This window comes from Alosa alosa, chromosome 12, assembly GCF_017589495.1.
Source record: "Alosa alosa isolate M-15738 ecotype Scorff River chromosome 12, AALO_Geno_1.1, whole genome shotgun sequence".
Lineage (NCBI taxonomy): Eukaryota > Metazoa > Chordata > Actinopteri > Clupeiformes > Clupeidae > Alosa > Alosa alosa.
In genome coordinates, this window is record NC_063200.1 from 22235184 (window position 1) to 22249848 (window position 14665).

The 14665-nt window shown below is 48.8% G+C and overlaps 1 protein-coding gene across 4 annotated transcripts in view; it reads left to right on the top strand.

Moving 5' to 3' along the window:
* pik3r1 (phosphoinositide-3-kinase, regulatory subunit 1 (alpha)) overlaps positions 1-14665 on the top strand; it is a 30162-nt gene that overhangs the window by 8910 nt on the left and 6587 nt on the right. The window contains exons 3-7 of one of the 4 annotated variants that reach the window (XM_048258430.1): positions 4568-4660; positions 4960-5034; positions 5144-5275; positions 6958-7159; positions 7773-7855. In XM_048258430.1, the coding sequence (XP_048114387.1) occupies positions 4568-4660; positions 4960-5034; positions 5144-5275; positions 6958-7159; positions 7773-7855 (585 nt within the window). Of the gene's footprint in view, positions 1-4567; positions 4661-4959; positions 5035-5143; positions 5276-6957; positions 7160-7772; positions 7856-11055; positions 11532-12980; positions 13371-13420; positions 13706-14665 lie in introns of those variants that run through there. The other 3 variants (XM_048258432.1, XM_048258433.1, XM_048258431.1) reach the window with 3 other exon arrangements.

Genomic DNA, 14665 nt, shown 5'->3' on the forward strand with positions numbered 1-14665 from the left:
GGGAAGGTGCAGCTCGATACTCCTCACCGATTGGTCAGCAGCCTTCCTCTGTGTATTACTGCAGAACAAACCTTTTGTTTTTTTTGTTCGGTCTCAGCTGAAACAATGGATCAGGTATTGATTTCTTCTAGGGGGAAAAGCTTGGGTAATAAAGTGCCACCAATAGGGAAATAACTCGCATGCAGCAACATACAGCAGTTTTATCCCCTTGTTTTAAAATGAGGATTTGTCCCAGCTCAGCTTAATTTAACATCATTATCTTGAAGCCGCTACCTATTTAAGGCATGAACGAAGAGGCTCTTGTAGGAATCTCTTGGAGGAAAGCCCAGAAAGCAGCCATTGTGATTCTATGGAAGAATGTTCCATTTTAAGCTTTGTCTTTTTTAACCTCATTGTAGGCACCTATGAATTAGCTTCCATCTACGTGTCTCAGAAGAAACACAACAGTTACAGTATTTATGTTCATGTGTTTCTTGAGCCTACACTTTTCTTTGTTTGGTCGAGGCATATTAGAACTTTTAATGTTCTCTAATCTCAGTGTACAGCAAATAATATAATCTCTTCTTTTAATAAGCTATGCCCTTTACCGAGTGGACTTTTGAAATATTTGAAGATTAGTTATATATTCACAACCATTGGTTGCTGCAGTGGGGTTTTAACATCTTTTCATGTGTAGGGGGAGGCAGAGAGTTACATTTTTCAGAGCTTCACCCACCCATCCACCAGAGCTCTGCAACTTGAGCTCAGATGAACGTTAAGAATGCTTTTGTATTCATATCAAGTACTAATCTGTTTCAGTAAAATGCAGTTTGTTTGAATTTATGTTTTTATTTGTATTTTCTTTATTTATTATTGCGGCTCACTTGAACTGCAGAGCACAGAGTTGTTAAAAGCATAAGTTTCAAGTCTGATTTTCATATGAAGCTACTTTGGCGAGTTAAGGATTGGCTTTACAGTGAAGTTTTGTCGTCAGAGCAAAGACTGCAGTTCTTGTGGGTCATTGTGTTTCTAATCTCATTCTCTCTCTCTCACACACACTCACACACACACACACACACACACACACACACACACACACATATCTCTTCTCTCAAAGTAAGTCTTGAGGCTAGTGCCTCTGGCGTGGAAGTGCAGGTTAACACAAGCCGCCTCCCTAATTATACTCCCGCTCATGCTATCTATAGGAATGCTACCCCCTCAACAACCCACGGCGTTCCAGCCAGCCGCAGACAGTAGTTCACCCGTTTCAGTCAGACGCGGCGAGCTCAGGCGGTCCCTCTCCTTAAAACACGGAGACGGCAGCTGCACTTCACCGCGCCATGCCACGCCGCACCTCTCTCTCTCTCTCTCTCTCTCTCTCTCTCTCTCTCTCTCTCTCTCTCTCTCTCTCTCTCTCTCTCTCTCTCTCTCTCTCTCTCTCTCTCTCTCTCTCTCTCTCTCTCTCTCTCTCTCTCTCTCTCTCTCTCTCGTGCTCGCTCGCTCACTCTCACTTCCCCAATCCGTGGTTGAACTCGAGACTGAGGCCTTCTGGGACAAGGAGGAGGAAGGGCTGCCAAGCTCTTAGGCGTGTGTGAACTTGCTTTGTGGGGCCCTTCCTCCTCCACATGTTGCCAGGGTAAATGCAGTTGGAGCAGAGTCCCTGATTGGTCGGTTGAGTTTTTAAGCCTCTCAGGGTCATGTTTCTTGTATGTTGTTTTGGGGGTTTTTTGCCTCACAAACGTTTTTTTTTTTCCGTTTTGTTTGCATTTTTTTTTTGTGGGAACAAGAAAACAGTCAAAGCTAGTTCCCAAGGTGAAAAATGGTCTTGGGGTGGGGGGTTGTTTTGGAAAAAACGGTTTCTCGTCATTTAAAATGGGGGAAAAAAAAAAAGAAATCTGTTTCTGGTCATAATAAACCAGCGGCACAGTCAATTTTCCCCCTATTAGCTTATGAGTGCGGTTTTAATTGCTTCCACCTTTGGTTGAAGAGATGCCGTTCAGGGCAGGAGGGGTTGGAGGAAGGCTGCACTGAAACCGATGTGGGCAAAATGCCGGGAATCGGGTGAGGTGCCTGGCTGGCTCCAGCAGTCTGCTGAGTCGAAGCGTCAGCCTGAGTCAGCCAGGCAGTTAGTTAGTTAGTCAGTCAGTCAGGCAGTCAGTCGTCAGACCCTCTTTGTCTTCAGAGCTGTGGGTGTGTGAAGCCCTCCTGATAACCAGAATGCTGCCAACATGATGCATTTATTTATTCATGAAACAAACAGCAGGAGTAGTGACGATGGGGAACGTTTACAGACATGTGAGAAAGTGTGGAGAAAGGAAAACAATGCTTCTACTAAGACCAAAGAGCAGAACATGTCGCAGCAACACTAACAGAGAAATGGCGGAGGGGTTTCGGTGGGTTATGGGATGTTCTGGGATGTCATTCAATCCTGCCCCAGCGATCGGGTCTCCCAAAATCCCCTTGTACCCCCATCCCCCAAACACACACCTTACCCTTTCCCCCCAATACTGAGAAGCAACTCTATCTCTCCCTTCACCAAGCAGCTGATTGGCCAACGTGCTGTCAACCCGACGCGGCCCATGCCAACCTGTGTAAGTAAACACTGCGCCTCCTGGAATCCCGGGCCGATTCTGTGTGTAGACAGCGATTTGGCTCACCTTATAGACTAGGGATGTAACGATTACCGGTATAATGGTAAATTGCGATAAAAATGTCGTGTGGCCTAGTTACTGTCTCTTGTACGGCCTTGTGTTCGTGGCTGTTGACGTTAAGTGATTTGTTTATTTATTTTTTTATTTTGTTTGTTTGTTTACTCTTCTTTTTTTTGTCTGTATGCACCCACAATTGTCAGCTTTGTGAGAGCAACCCAAAATGGCTGGCCAGCCAGTGCTGTGCTTTAAGGAAAAAAAGGTCAGGAAAGTGCTTTAATGAGGTTCTTTTTTAAAGTAGGATCAGTTGCTAACTTTAGGCTGTGATTGGCATGGTTTGAATTCTCAAAAGCAGTCAGCGGGGTCAAGCCTGCCTGCCTGCTGTCCAGCCTGCGGCTCTGTTGGCAGTGTAGGGTGTCATCTGGACAGAAGGTGAAAAGGTGACAGTCCCCCACCCCCCCGACACACTCGGTGTCTCAAGCTATCCTTCACCTCCCTACACACTCACACATGCATACATACACACACATACCACCTTCACCACCCCCTAGAAGACTTCTGAGAAATAGGCTACATCGTGCACTCTGCCTGTAATGGGTAGCAGATGGCCTGCCACAGGTGGGTGAGTGTGAGTGAGTTTCTGTGTGAAAAGTGTGTGTGTGTGTGTCGGAGCGAGTGAGTGAGCGAGCAAGCAAGCAATATTGTGTGTTGTATTCGTGCCGTTCTCTTTATTCTCACACACACACACACACACACACACACACAGACGGCTCATGCCCTTTCACCACTGAACCGGTGTGTACTAAACGAGGTGCTTTGGCTACCGTCGGTGATGAATGCGCAGTCTCAGGTGCACACTAATTTCGCTGTGTTTGGGAATTTTTCAGCCAGGGTGGGTCCTGCCTCATTTCTCTTCAAAAAAGGTGATTTGCTTTAAAAATGGAAGAAAGATGAAGCGAGGTGGCGGCGGTGGTGGGGCGGGCGGGCGGTGTAGTTAAAAGAACGACTGGTGAAGGACTTCCATTCATGATCGGCTTGCGAAAAGTAGCAACAATTGGGCCCTTTCAGAGAAGTATTTTTCTTTTTTTCCTTCTCCAGTCCTTTAAGCGCAGTGGTCCTGGCCGGGGAAGCCAAATAAAGCTCTTTCATGTGCGCACCTGGTTTTGGAGGATCAGAGGCATGTGGCCGGGCCGCGCCGCGCTGGCCGACCCAGAGCAGGGCACACCAGACCGACCCTGGTCCTGTTTGCTCAGCCCTCCTTGGCCCACTCTCAGTCCAGCTCCTGTGCACAGTTAATCACTTCTTTCTCTCGCACTGTGAAGTTCACTCACACACACTCACTTGCTTTGGCTTCACACACACACACACACGCACACAAATACAGACTCTGGCATGTGCACACACACTCACTTAAACTCTCTTCTTACTTTTCTTTCCTGTCCATGTACACTCTCACTCTCACTCTTTTTCTGTCCTTGATTCTCTCTGTTTTACACACACACACACACTCACACGCCATTCCATCGCACACCACCCAGCTCAAATTTTTCACACCCCAGCCTTTGCCTGTCCTAGCAGCGCTCCTGTTCCTGGGCCCATTCCTGCTGCCCATCAGCGCATGTCTGGAACCAGAGACTGCGGCATTCTCAGACCAGACAGACAGACAGACAGACAGACAGATGGCATTGGGATAGGAATGGGAATGCCAGGAGTTTGAATGTGATTCAGAGCACAGTGTTTGTTTTATCTGTTGCTGTTTGTCAACCAGCGGGGTTGTCAACCAAGCCACAGAGAGAACTATCTCCATAACTATATAACTGTTGCTATGATAAGACTTCTGTCTGACTAGCTAACAATGTTTTTTAAATCTTTCTCTTTCTCTCTCTCTCTTTCTTTCTTTCTTTCTCTCTCTCTCTCTCTCTCTCTACTTTCCCCTCCAGCCTCTACGCTGTTGGACCTGATGGAGCAGTTTGCGCCGCCTGAAGTCGCTCCCCCCATGCTACTGCGTCTGATCGGGGCCATCGAGCGAAAGGGTAAGATCTCTTCGCACCTCCTCCCCACGTCCCTATACCAACGATTTCTCCCGCAGCACCCCATCACCATTATCACATTTGCTCAACGCCTTTTAACGCTTTGGGCGATTTAACAGCTGTGTTTACTCACAGTGACCTAAAACGTCGATATTTTCTCACATTTCCCGACATCACCTCAGGGTGAGCTCTCCGAAGACTCGTCCTGGCTACAGCTCGGGACATTTCTAGGAACGCTTCGATTTGCAAGCTTACGTGGCAGGTTCTCTGTGCCCTGATTGGCCGTTTTTCCCTCCCCGCAGGTTTGGACAACCCCACGCTGTATCGCACCTTCACTGCAGGTGGTGGCCTGGAGGTCCGGCAGTGCTTTGATGGCGGTGAGTCACGTTGTCGCTCTTAACGCCCGCCACCAACACATTACTTGCTCAGTAGGCTTAGTCTGGGGACATGTGGCGTGGGAAATTTACCGTGTGTGTGTGTGTCCAGATGCCCCCATGTCAGACCTAGACCAGTTTGACCTGCCCGTGCTGTGTGACGGACTGAGACGCTACTTGCAAGACCTTCCCCAGCCGGTCATCCCTGCTGCCGTCTACACCGATTTGGTCCTCATTGCCCAAGGTGAGCTCTCCACACCCCATTAGTTATATAATAGGTGTGTGTGTGTGCGCGCAAATAGGTCCATCTGTTCAGACTTTGAAGCAGTTGGCCATTGCGGACGTGTCTGCATCGGCTGACCTTTTTTAAAGAGACGAGAGGGAGAAAATGCCCTCCTCCATTTTTGTCATATCCCGTTTCAATTACAACAGCCCCCCCCCCCCCCCGCTAGCCTTAGCTGTGTCCACAAAGGCAGTTCTCACTCCCAGGCTGCCTCAGTGTGGCTCTAAAATGGACGGCTCAGAAACGATGGCCAAGAGGCAGCCCTGAGGCACTGAGCCAGCTTGAGCTGAAGGCCGCAGAGCACAGCCTCCCCTCTAACCACTAGGTGGTGCTGTTCTGCTGAAAACCCCTCCAGCCTTCAACCGCTTCAGCCACTGGTTTGCTGGCAGATGAACTATTGTCAGCGTGTGTGTTTTACGGCCATCAGTAAGCACACTGCCGAGATCGAAGGGCAGTTCAGAGAATCACAGCGGTCATAGCAGCTCTGCTTTCCTTTCTGGAAATGACATTGGACTCCAAACAGGGGCCCCAGCTAAGCCTGCTCAGGTACTCAAAATGAAATATGTACAGCAGTTGATCCTCCCCTCTTTTTTCCATCAGCTGAGGTAAATAAACCAGTGTTTGTATGCACCCAATATTGCCTGAGATGAACCTTTAATAGGAACGTTGATACTTGGTTAATGATTGCTTTCCCCCACCCCCTAAGCCCAAGTGCCCAACCTCAGCTGTCTCCAGCACTTGGGATCGCGATGTCCAGTACTACAAATGACCACCCCTTGTGAGCTAGCTACATGTCAACAATGTTAAATTTTCTCACAACAAGCTCAGAGAACCTATCTGTCCCCTTTTTTGTCTTTTTTTTTAACCTACTTCCCTTTCTCTGTCACACTGTCAGGCAGCATGTCAGTTAGTTAGGTCAGAACCTGGGTGGATGCTGTTAATAGGTGCTAGGCTATTTTTTTTTTTTAATCAGAACATCAGCCAGTCGCTTGCAGGCGTAGCACTTGTTCAAGAAGGTGAGCTCACCATTTTGATCAACTCTTGCGGTTGAGAGCAAGTAGGGCTGAAAAAAAAAAGAACTTTCCATTAGTGACGCCAAAGATAGGTTTTTTTTTTTTTTCTCTTCCTCTTCCTGTATGTCTTTGCTTGCAAATCTCACTACTGTCATAGCAACCACACGAGGTTCTCAGTAATCTGAAAGTTTGGTGTTAGATTTGCCTTGAAGCCCCTTCTGTGAGTGTGAATGTTAGAATGTTTCTATTTTGTGTGTGTGTGTGTGTGTGGGATGTATGAAATACTGCCAAGAGGTCACGGGTAGGCGTACTTTGTGTTCCCCACAGAGGTCTGTTAAAGCATGTGTATGTGTGTGTGTGTGAAGTCAATCTTTTGTCCCATCTTTTTTTTTGTGTTTCATCTTCTGACAACTTTGTGTGTTTTACTTTGAACAATATTTGATGTTTTCTTTGTCTTTATCAATGTGCTTTTAGTTAAGCAAAGTGCATTGAATTGCCTCTGTGTAGGAAATGTGCTAGATAAATAAACTTGCCTTGTCTTTAACACTTTTCTCTCATTCTCTCTTTTTCCTCTCTCTCTCTCTCTCTCTCTCTCTCTCTCTGTCTCTGTCTCTGTGTGTGCGCGAGCAGAGGTGGCGAGCCCAGACGATTGTTCTGTGCGTCTGCGTCGTGTGCTGCAGTCCCAGGCGGTGCCCCCGCAGCACTGGCTGGCGCTCCAGTTCCTCTTGCGCCACTTGGCCCACGTGTGCCAGGCATCGACCCGCAACCTGCTCAGCGCCCGCGCCCTGGGAGAGATCTTCAGCCCACTGCTCTTCAGGCAGCAGGCCGCTAGGTAGGCGCTGCACCTACACACAGACGCATGAACACACGCATACACACTCTACCGCACACACAGACACACATGTACACACACATGCACAGATCTTGCATGGATGCAGACTCACACACATGTTGATGCCTGTAGACCTGGCATGCATGGACACACACAGACTCTCCCAGATAGACATGTGGTATGCTAATACGCCACACACACACACACTCACTCACAGACTTTCTTTATAGTCACACTTTCTGCAGTCAGTGAGTGAGGGTCTCATGGACTCACATGCGTGCACACAAGTCTGCAGAGGCCTCAGATACATGGTGGTCAGCATCAGATCTGAGATCAGATGGGCCGGAGCACACAGTGTGCTCTCCCAAAACTGTTGCACCCACGCACACAACCCCGGCTGCTCTGGACACCGACTTAGTCCCTCTTCAACAGCTGTCGGAACACACATTAGTGCCGGCAGCCAGTCCTGCTCGCTAAGCCCACGCAGATTACCCACCCACATACATACAAAAAACAAACACACACACACACTGCTTAAAAAGTGCTGACTTCAGACTCCACTTTCTTTCTCGTCTTTTCATTCTACCCCACCACACCCTTTCTCTCTGCATAGCTGTGAACCCAGTCCAGACTCCCACATAAGGATCATCGAAGTTCTGGTCACCAGCGAGTGGGGCGACACTCAGGCTGCACCAGGTAGGACCAGAGGGACTTATTCACACACGCGCACACACACATACACACACACACACACACACACGAACACTCACACACACACACACTCTTGCACACACTCACATGCGCACACGGACATGCACTGTGATCTGCAACTGTGATTTATGGGGCACACAGCCGTTGTCAAGCACCTGTGCAGTCAACTGATGCATGTGGATCCATTTGCTGTTATGTAAGAGGAAAGGCTAGTTGGTATGGTGTGTGTGTGTGTGTGTGTGTGAGCGTGCGCGCACGCATGCATTTGTGTGTGAGAGGGCTGATTAAATAAAATGGGAGACCAAGAGAGAAGTGGAGATTGCAACCAGGGTGCCAACAGAGCAGCAGGGGACATAAAAGCTTAACTGGACATGGTCAGTTGCAGTGCTGCTACTTCTTCCCTTCACCTTTCTTTCTTTCTTTCTTTCTTTCTTTCTTTCTTGCTCTCTCTCACACACACACACACACACACACACACACGTGGGCTATTGTGAGGCCACCTCAGCCCCTTTGCTGTTCTCCATTTTATTGCCAGCCAGGTGGCACTATGCGGGCATCTCCGTTTACAGCAGAGACTGTAAAAACGAAAGGCCCCTTTTGATGTTCAGTGTTCATACTTCAGTGTTCAGTTCGGTTGAAAGGCAACTTGCAGAAAGATCAGTGTGTGTGCTCTCTCTCTCTCTCTCCTCTCTCCTCTCTTCTTCCTTCCTTCCCCCCTCCCTCATGTGGGTTTTAGTCTCTCTCTTTCAGGTTGCAGGGTCTGAGCTTCCTCTCACCGCCTCTCTCTCTCTCTCTCTCACTCACTCACTCACTCACTCACACACACACACACTGCACAAGGTGTTCTGTGAACTCTTGTGTGTTTTGGCGAAACGCCGTTTTTCTGCCTCGAGGATTTCACACATACACCCAGCTCCAGTGCTGCCTGTCACACACACACACAGTTTTAACATTGAGACACCCTCCCGTTTGAGCTCTGTGTAACTCCATCCTGATTAGTGTAGCGCAGCAGTTTGATGCGCGCTTATATAACCCCTAACCCTAATCCCAGCTCCAACCTTAGTTTTATGTCATTCTTTCTCTCTTTACTTAATTATATTTATTTATATCTTATTATTTCCTTTATCTTCCTTTCTTAATTCATTTATTTTGTCAGAATAAGATTCTCACAGTCTTGCAGGTGTATTGCAGGATAACAACATGATAATGTAGCATGTTGGCAGTACAATGGTGGAGTAAAGTGTAGCTTTTGTTAGTAGCTTTTGGAGGTTGTTTGGAGGCTGCAGTAGACTGTAACCTTCAGTGACAACAGCAGCAGTGACGGTGGGAGTTTGAATGCAGGTGGGCCGGGCCTCCTCAGTCTCACCAGCACATTTCACCGTGAGGTGAGCTTCAGCTTTCTTTTTTTTATTATTTACTTGGTCAGGCTGGGAATCGGCAGGGCTGCGCTGCGCCAGCACACTGGAGGTCTTAGTACTCTCTTGCTCCAGTGGGTTCAGGCTCTGGGCTTCTGTGAAACACTTTGGACACTTGTTCCAATATCAATTAAATTTCAATTTAAAATCACTTATAGAGCGGCAAAACATTGCACATGTCTCATGGCGCTTTACAGAGTGTTAAACAATCAGAGAAGGCCCATGAGTAACAGGGGCGAGGAAAAACTCCCTAGAATTGGAGATACATGTAGGAAGAAACCTCGAGCAGATCCACGACTCAAGGGCCTGACCCATCTGCCTAGGGTCAGTACAGTTGCTATAGAATTGAACTGATAGTGTGCGTACACCCACAGGAGTGGTGCATGTGCATGGAAGTGTTGTATTGGGGATGTTTTGGAGTTTGTTGATTTGTTAGCTCCTTTTCCTCTTCCTTGCCATGGTCCTTTGTGTCTGGTGTCTTTGTAGCTTTGTCTTCTTTTTCTTCTTTCATCTCGATTTCGCTTTCTCTCTCAACTCTCTTCTCTCTTCTTCCTTCTCTCTGTGTTCTTTGTCCCTCCTTTGCTGGGGGGGTGGGGGACTGGGGGGGAGGGAGTGGTTTGCAGGCCCTGCTGCGACTGTTAAAACGTTTTATTATCTGCTAGGGCCTATTTTTATCCTGTGGTGGCCTGGGCCACGCTCAGCTGTCAGGCCTTCAGGGCTCCAGTGCGACCCACCTGCAGAAGAGCACAGAGCATGCACGCACACGCACGCACACATACTTAAAACCAGCAGAGCCAAGGAGAGGCCACACACACACACACACACACACACACACACACATGCTCTCTCACCTCTTTTTCACCCTCTCACTCCCTGCCATTTTGGTTTTACCTTTTTTTCCATTTAGGTCAGTCTCTTGCTCTCGCTTATTTTAGTCTTTCATGCATGCTTACTCACTCACCCAGTCTCTCCTGTCCTTCTGGGTCTTTCCCTTCATTGTTTTCTCTATCTTTCTGTCTTAATATCTTTTTCCCCTCTTTTACAATTTGTAGAGCTATAACTTTTATATCTGTCAATCTCAACCGAGCTCTCAGTCCACCCACCTGTGTTAAGTTCACAAGAGTACAAGAAAAACGTTTCAGTCTGAGACAAGATCTCGTGCCGAGACATGCATACTTGCACGTGTGTGTGTGTGTGTGTGTGTGTGTGCGCGCGCGTGTGTGTGTGCGCGCGTGTGTGCGTTCGTGCGTGCATTAAAAGGGGGAACTGTGTGTTTCTGTGGGTGGCAGGGTGTGTGTGTACGTGTGTGTGTGTGTGCCCAGTTACTGGGGGTCTATTTTAAGGTCTGCTGGCGAAAGGGTCGACTTCCTTTTGATTGGCTGCGGCGGTGAGCCTGAGCCCAGTGCTTCCACAGAGTGCCGCTTGTTGGGCCCACCACCGGCTGCACTCATTTCCTCAGGGTTTCACTCCACCTCTCCCTTCCCTCCCTCCCTTTCTCTCTCCCCCCTCTCTCTCTCTCTCCCTCCCTTTCTCTCTCCCCTCTCTCTCTCTCTCTCTCTCCCCCACCCCTAACCGCTCAACCCGCCCTCTTGCTCCTCCTACCAGACGGCAAAGTGCCCACCTCAGCAAATATTTGAACCTAAGCAAGTTAATCATAAGACTGAGCCACCGAGCCAGCACAGAAAGATAGGGGGGAAAGGAAGGATAAAGAGATAGCGAGAGAAAGATAGAAAGAGAGGGAGAGATAGAGAGAGACAGGCAGGCAGAGAGAGAGGGAGAGCGCCAGCATTCGGGCAATCCCAGTGTAATCATTAGCTCGCTCGCGCGCCGCTCCCACCCTCCCCACTTGGGGGCCGAAGCTTCTTTAGACTTCCCGGCTCCCGGTGGCACACACCGTTCTGAGCCCCCCCAAGGCGTGTGGCCCCGTCTCTTCATCTCCCTGCCCAGAACAGCCTGTCCGTCCGGCTGTGCATGGCACCGGCTACCTCGCCCTCACCCTCCTACCACCACCACCTCTAATTTGCCCCTACGGATTTACCTGGATTTCCCAACCCCCGGGACTGGCTAACTCGTACGATTTCTGCCGTGCAGGCTTAGCAATCACAGAATGGAAGTACACCTCAGGACTTGTACTGCTTTGTGGATTTGAGTTTGGACTCCAAAAGGATAAGCTAACGGGGAACACGCCTGCAAGGACTGTGCTGTCGTTGTGCCTGAGGTCAAGTAGAACATGCATAACTTGCAGAGTAAGTGTGCATTTTTGGTACAGTACAGCTGTTGCACCATAACGAAAAAAGTTAGAGGTATGCTTGGTGTATGGGTGTCAGTGTGTTGACAGTGCACAGGTTTGTGATGGGGGCATATGCAAAGATCTGTGTGTGTGTACTGGTAGCAGTGTGACTTTGAATCAACCTTTGGGATTTTTTATTTTCTTTGCCCCCCCCGTTGGATTTAATGTTTTTTTTTCTGAAGAGGAGGCAGTCCTTGGCCAACCTGTCCTTTTGCTTTTATGGGGAAAGAACTGTTTTGACAGGCCTCATATATCACTGGCCTTTTTTTTTTTACCCTCCAAAGAGCCTGCCGTTCTTGGTGGTGGTGTGTGGGGGTACGTGTGCTCGTGCATGAAGTGGGTTAACCAGTTCGGTCTCAATCAGGGACGTGTTCCGACATGCCCCAACTTGAGGGAGAACATCTGCTTGGAGGATTTATTTACATTTGACAATCAGTCTGTGTCACAAGTGACTTGCTGTTGTCACTGACTTTGGCACTGACACTGGTTTTTCAAACATTTAATAACCTGCATTCTGTCACTCAGACTTATGATAAGAAATGTTACTGCGGGTGATACTGAAGGCTGATATGGATGGAATAAATTTAGATAGATTTCCTTTGTGCCATATATTCCTGAGACAGCAGGACTAGTTGAATGAGAGATTTTTCACTCCCTCCAAATATTTCTTTCTGCTCGGTTAATGTGCTGCATTCAGTCACAGATGAATGATAAGAGAAGTTGCTGTGTGTGTTGCACTGAATGCTGATATGGGAGGAATGAAGGTTTCCATTGTAGCACATATTCCTGAAACAGCAGGACTGGTTGAGTGAGCAGTTTTTTTTTTTTTTCCCCTCCGCTATATATCTCCTCCATTTCTCTGAAGTAGGACATGCTTGGCAGCCGGCTGACCTGTCATTAGAGCTCATGGGATGACAATGCCCGCGTTCCTCTCGCTCCTTTAATAAACCTGGCTACTGAGAAACCACCGCTATTTTCAGATTGTCGGGGCAGACAGGCAGGGCTGAGATCTCTGACCTGCACACACACACACACACACACACACACACACACACACACAGCCTACACATCACCACCTCTCCTCCTCCTGTCACATTCTGGGATTACTGACGGTATCGGCAGCGCTCTGCCCCACACAGCCACATAACTGGCCAGCTCTGCCGGCTTGCCTACGTGCTACAACAGAGAGGCTTTAGCATGATTGCCAACAGTAAAGAGAGAGAGAGCGAGAAAGAAGGGGAGAGGGAGAGAGAGAGCTGGAGAGAAACAGGGGGGAGGGGGGGAGAGCGAGCGAGGGTGAAATATCGTCACTTGCAGCTAAGGAGGAGGGGCCAAGTCGACCTGCAAGAGCGAGTGAACGATGGAGGGTAGGGCGAAGGAGAGAGAGAGAGGAGGAGGAGCAGAGCGACTGAGCTCTCATTTCCCTTCCCTCACTCATGAGATGATGCTCTGCTGCAGCACAGCTCTCCGCTGCTGATCGTGGTTTCTCTCTCTGGCTCATCGGCTCTTTGTGCTTCTCTGCGTGGATGTGTCTGCACTTGCCTGCAGCAGGATTTACCCTTTACCCATTTACCCAGAGCACTTTTTTTCCCTTCTCGGGTGCGCTCTGAGTTCTTTATAATGAGACGGGTTTTATTTATTTAATTTTTTGAGAGGAAAGGAAGGGGGGGAAGGCATAGCAACGGAGACGGTGAGCTTTCACAATGACATCATTGCGCTGGGGAAACGCAAGCCGAGGCAGCAGGCAAGGCTGCAGGAGTGGTCTCTGACAGCCAGTCGCGTGCCATTGGCTGTGGTAAGTGATGTAATGTAATTCTGCCTAGCACTTCTTCCTCCCGGCAAGCTTTTTTTTTTCTACCGCCTGTGAGATCGCAAGCACATAAAACTCGTGCAAAAGAACAGACGTAAGAGAGAGAACGGAAGAAAGATAGAGAGAGAGGTATTTCGCCTGTGGTTTTAAAAGCTGCGTGCAAAGTAGCTTAGATGCAAAGACAAGGATGACACATGTCAGCGACCGGCGCAAAGCATGTGTCGCAGCGTAGATTACGAGGAATATGGAGCTGCATGACCATGAATCTTTTCTAATTACTGAAGCAGAGATGCTGTCCTACATCGAGATGGACCCTCCAGGTAGAGTGATTACGTTTTGTCTCCTGTTGCTGGGCTAGTGCGCAGAAGATCTCTTGAAGCTTAACGCAGCTTGCGTGTGGGCTTCGGGATGACACAAGCAAACACCTGCTACTGTTCAGTGCGCTGTTGCTATTTGTGCTTCGGTTATGAGTTAATGGACGATATTGGTCCTGTTTTTATACTCTTGTTGGTTCCTCTTTTTTACTGTTGTACTGTTACTCAGTTTTGGGGTAAGACCGGTGGAAGTAGGGTGGGTGGAGAGCTTTGCTGAGAGTTTGCCGTTGGGTGATCAGAGTGTGAAGCTGATGATGCAATGAATGAGATTCTGACTCTGTGCGTGAATGGGAGCGCGGAGATGATGTAGTGTGGTTAGAGGGTCGATGGGATGGGTGGAAGAGAGGGGGTGTTGGGATGGAAACAGAGATGCCGGTCTCTTTGCTGGTGCTCTGCAGCAGCGGTGCTAATGCGCAGAGATTCGGACGAACAAAGGGAGTCCAGATTGAACGGGGATTTGGGGGTTGTCGGGTGCCACGAGTGAGATAAAAATAGACTCCCCCTCACCCCTCCCCTCTCCTCTCTAGTTTCCCCGGAGACCAGACCGCATCACACCGCACAGCCCCCGCAGGTTTCTGTCATTCATGTTCTCAGCCAATGGGGGTGCGGCTGCCATGGCGCCCTAATGATGGAGCTGCCACTGAATGAGCGTGTCGTAACAGGGACGGGGAAGAGTTGCCATGCAAGGTGCATGTGCAGAAGCAGGCAGATCGAAAGCCCCTCGCAACACAGAGAGAGGGAGAAACCCAGGAGTGTAGTAGGTAAAGGGTTATAAAATAATACATCATGTTGCCATTGCCACGGTTTCACACTTGCAGATACTGTGAGAAATTGAAACCAGTCTCCTTTCTAAGAAGCCACATCAGATCAGAAGAACAGAATGGGCAGAAGGGAAAGGGGGTGGGG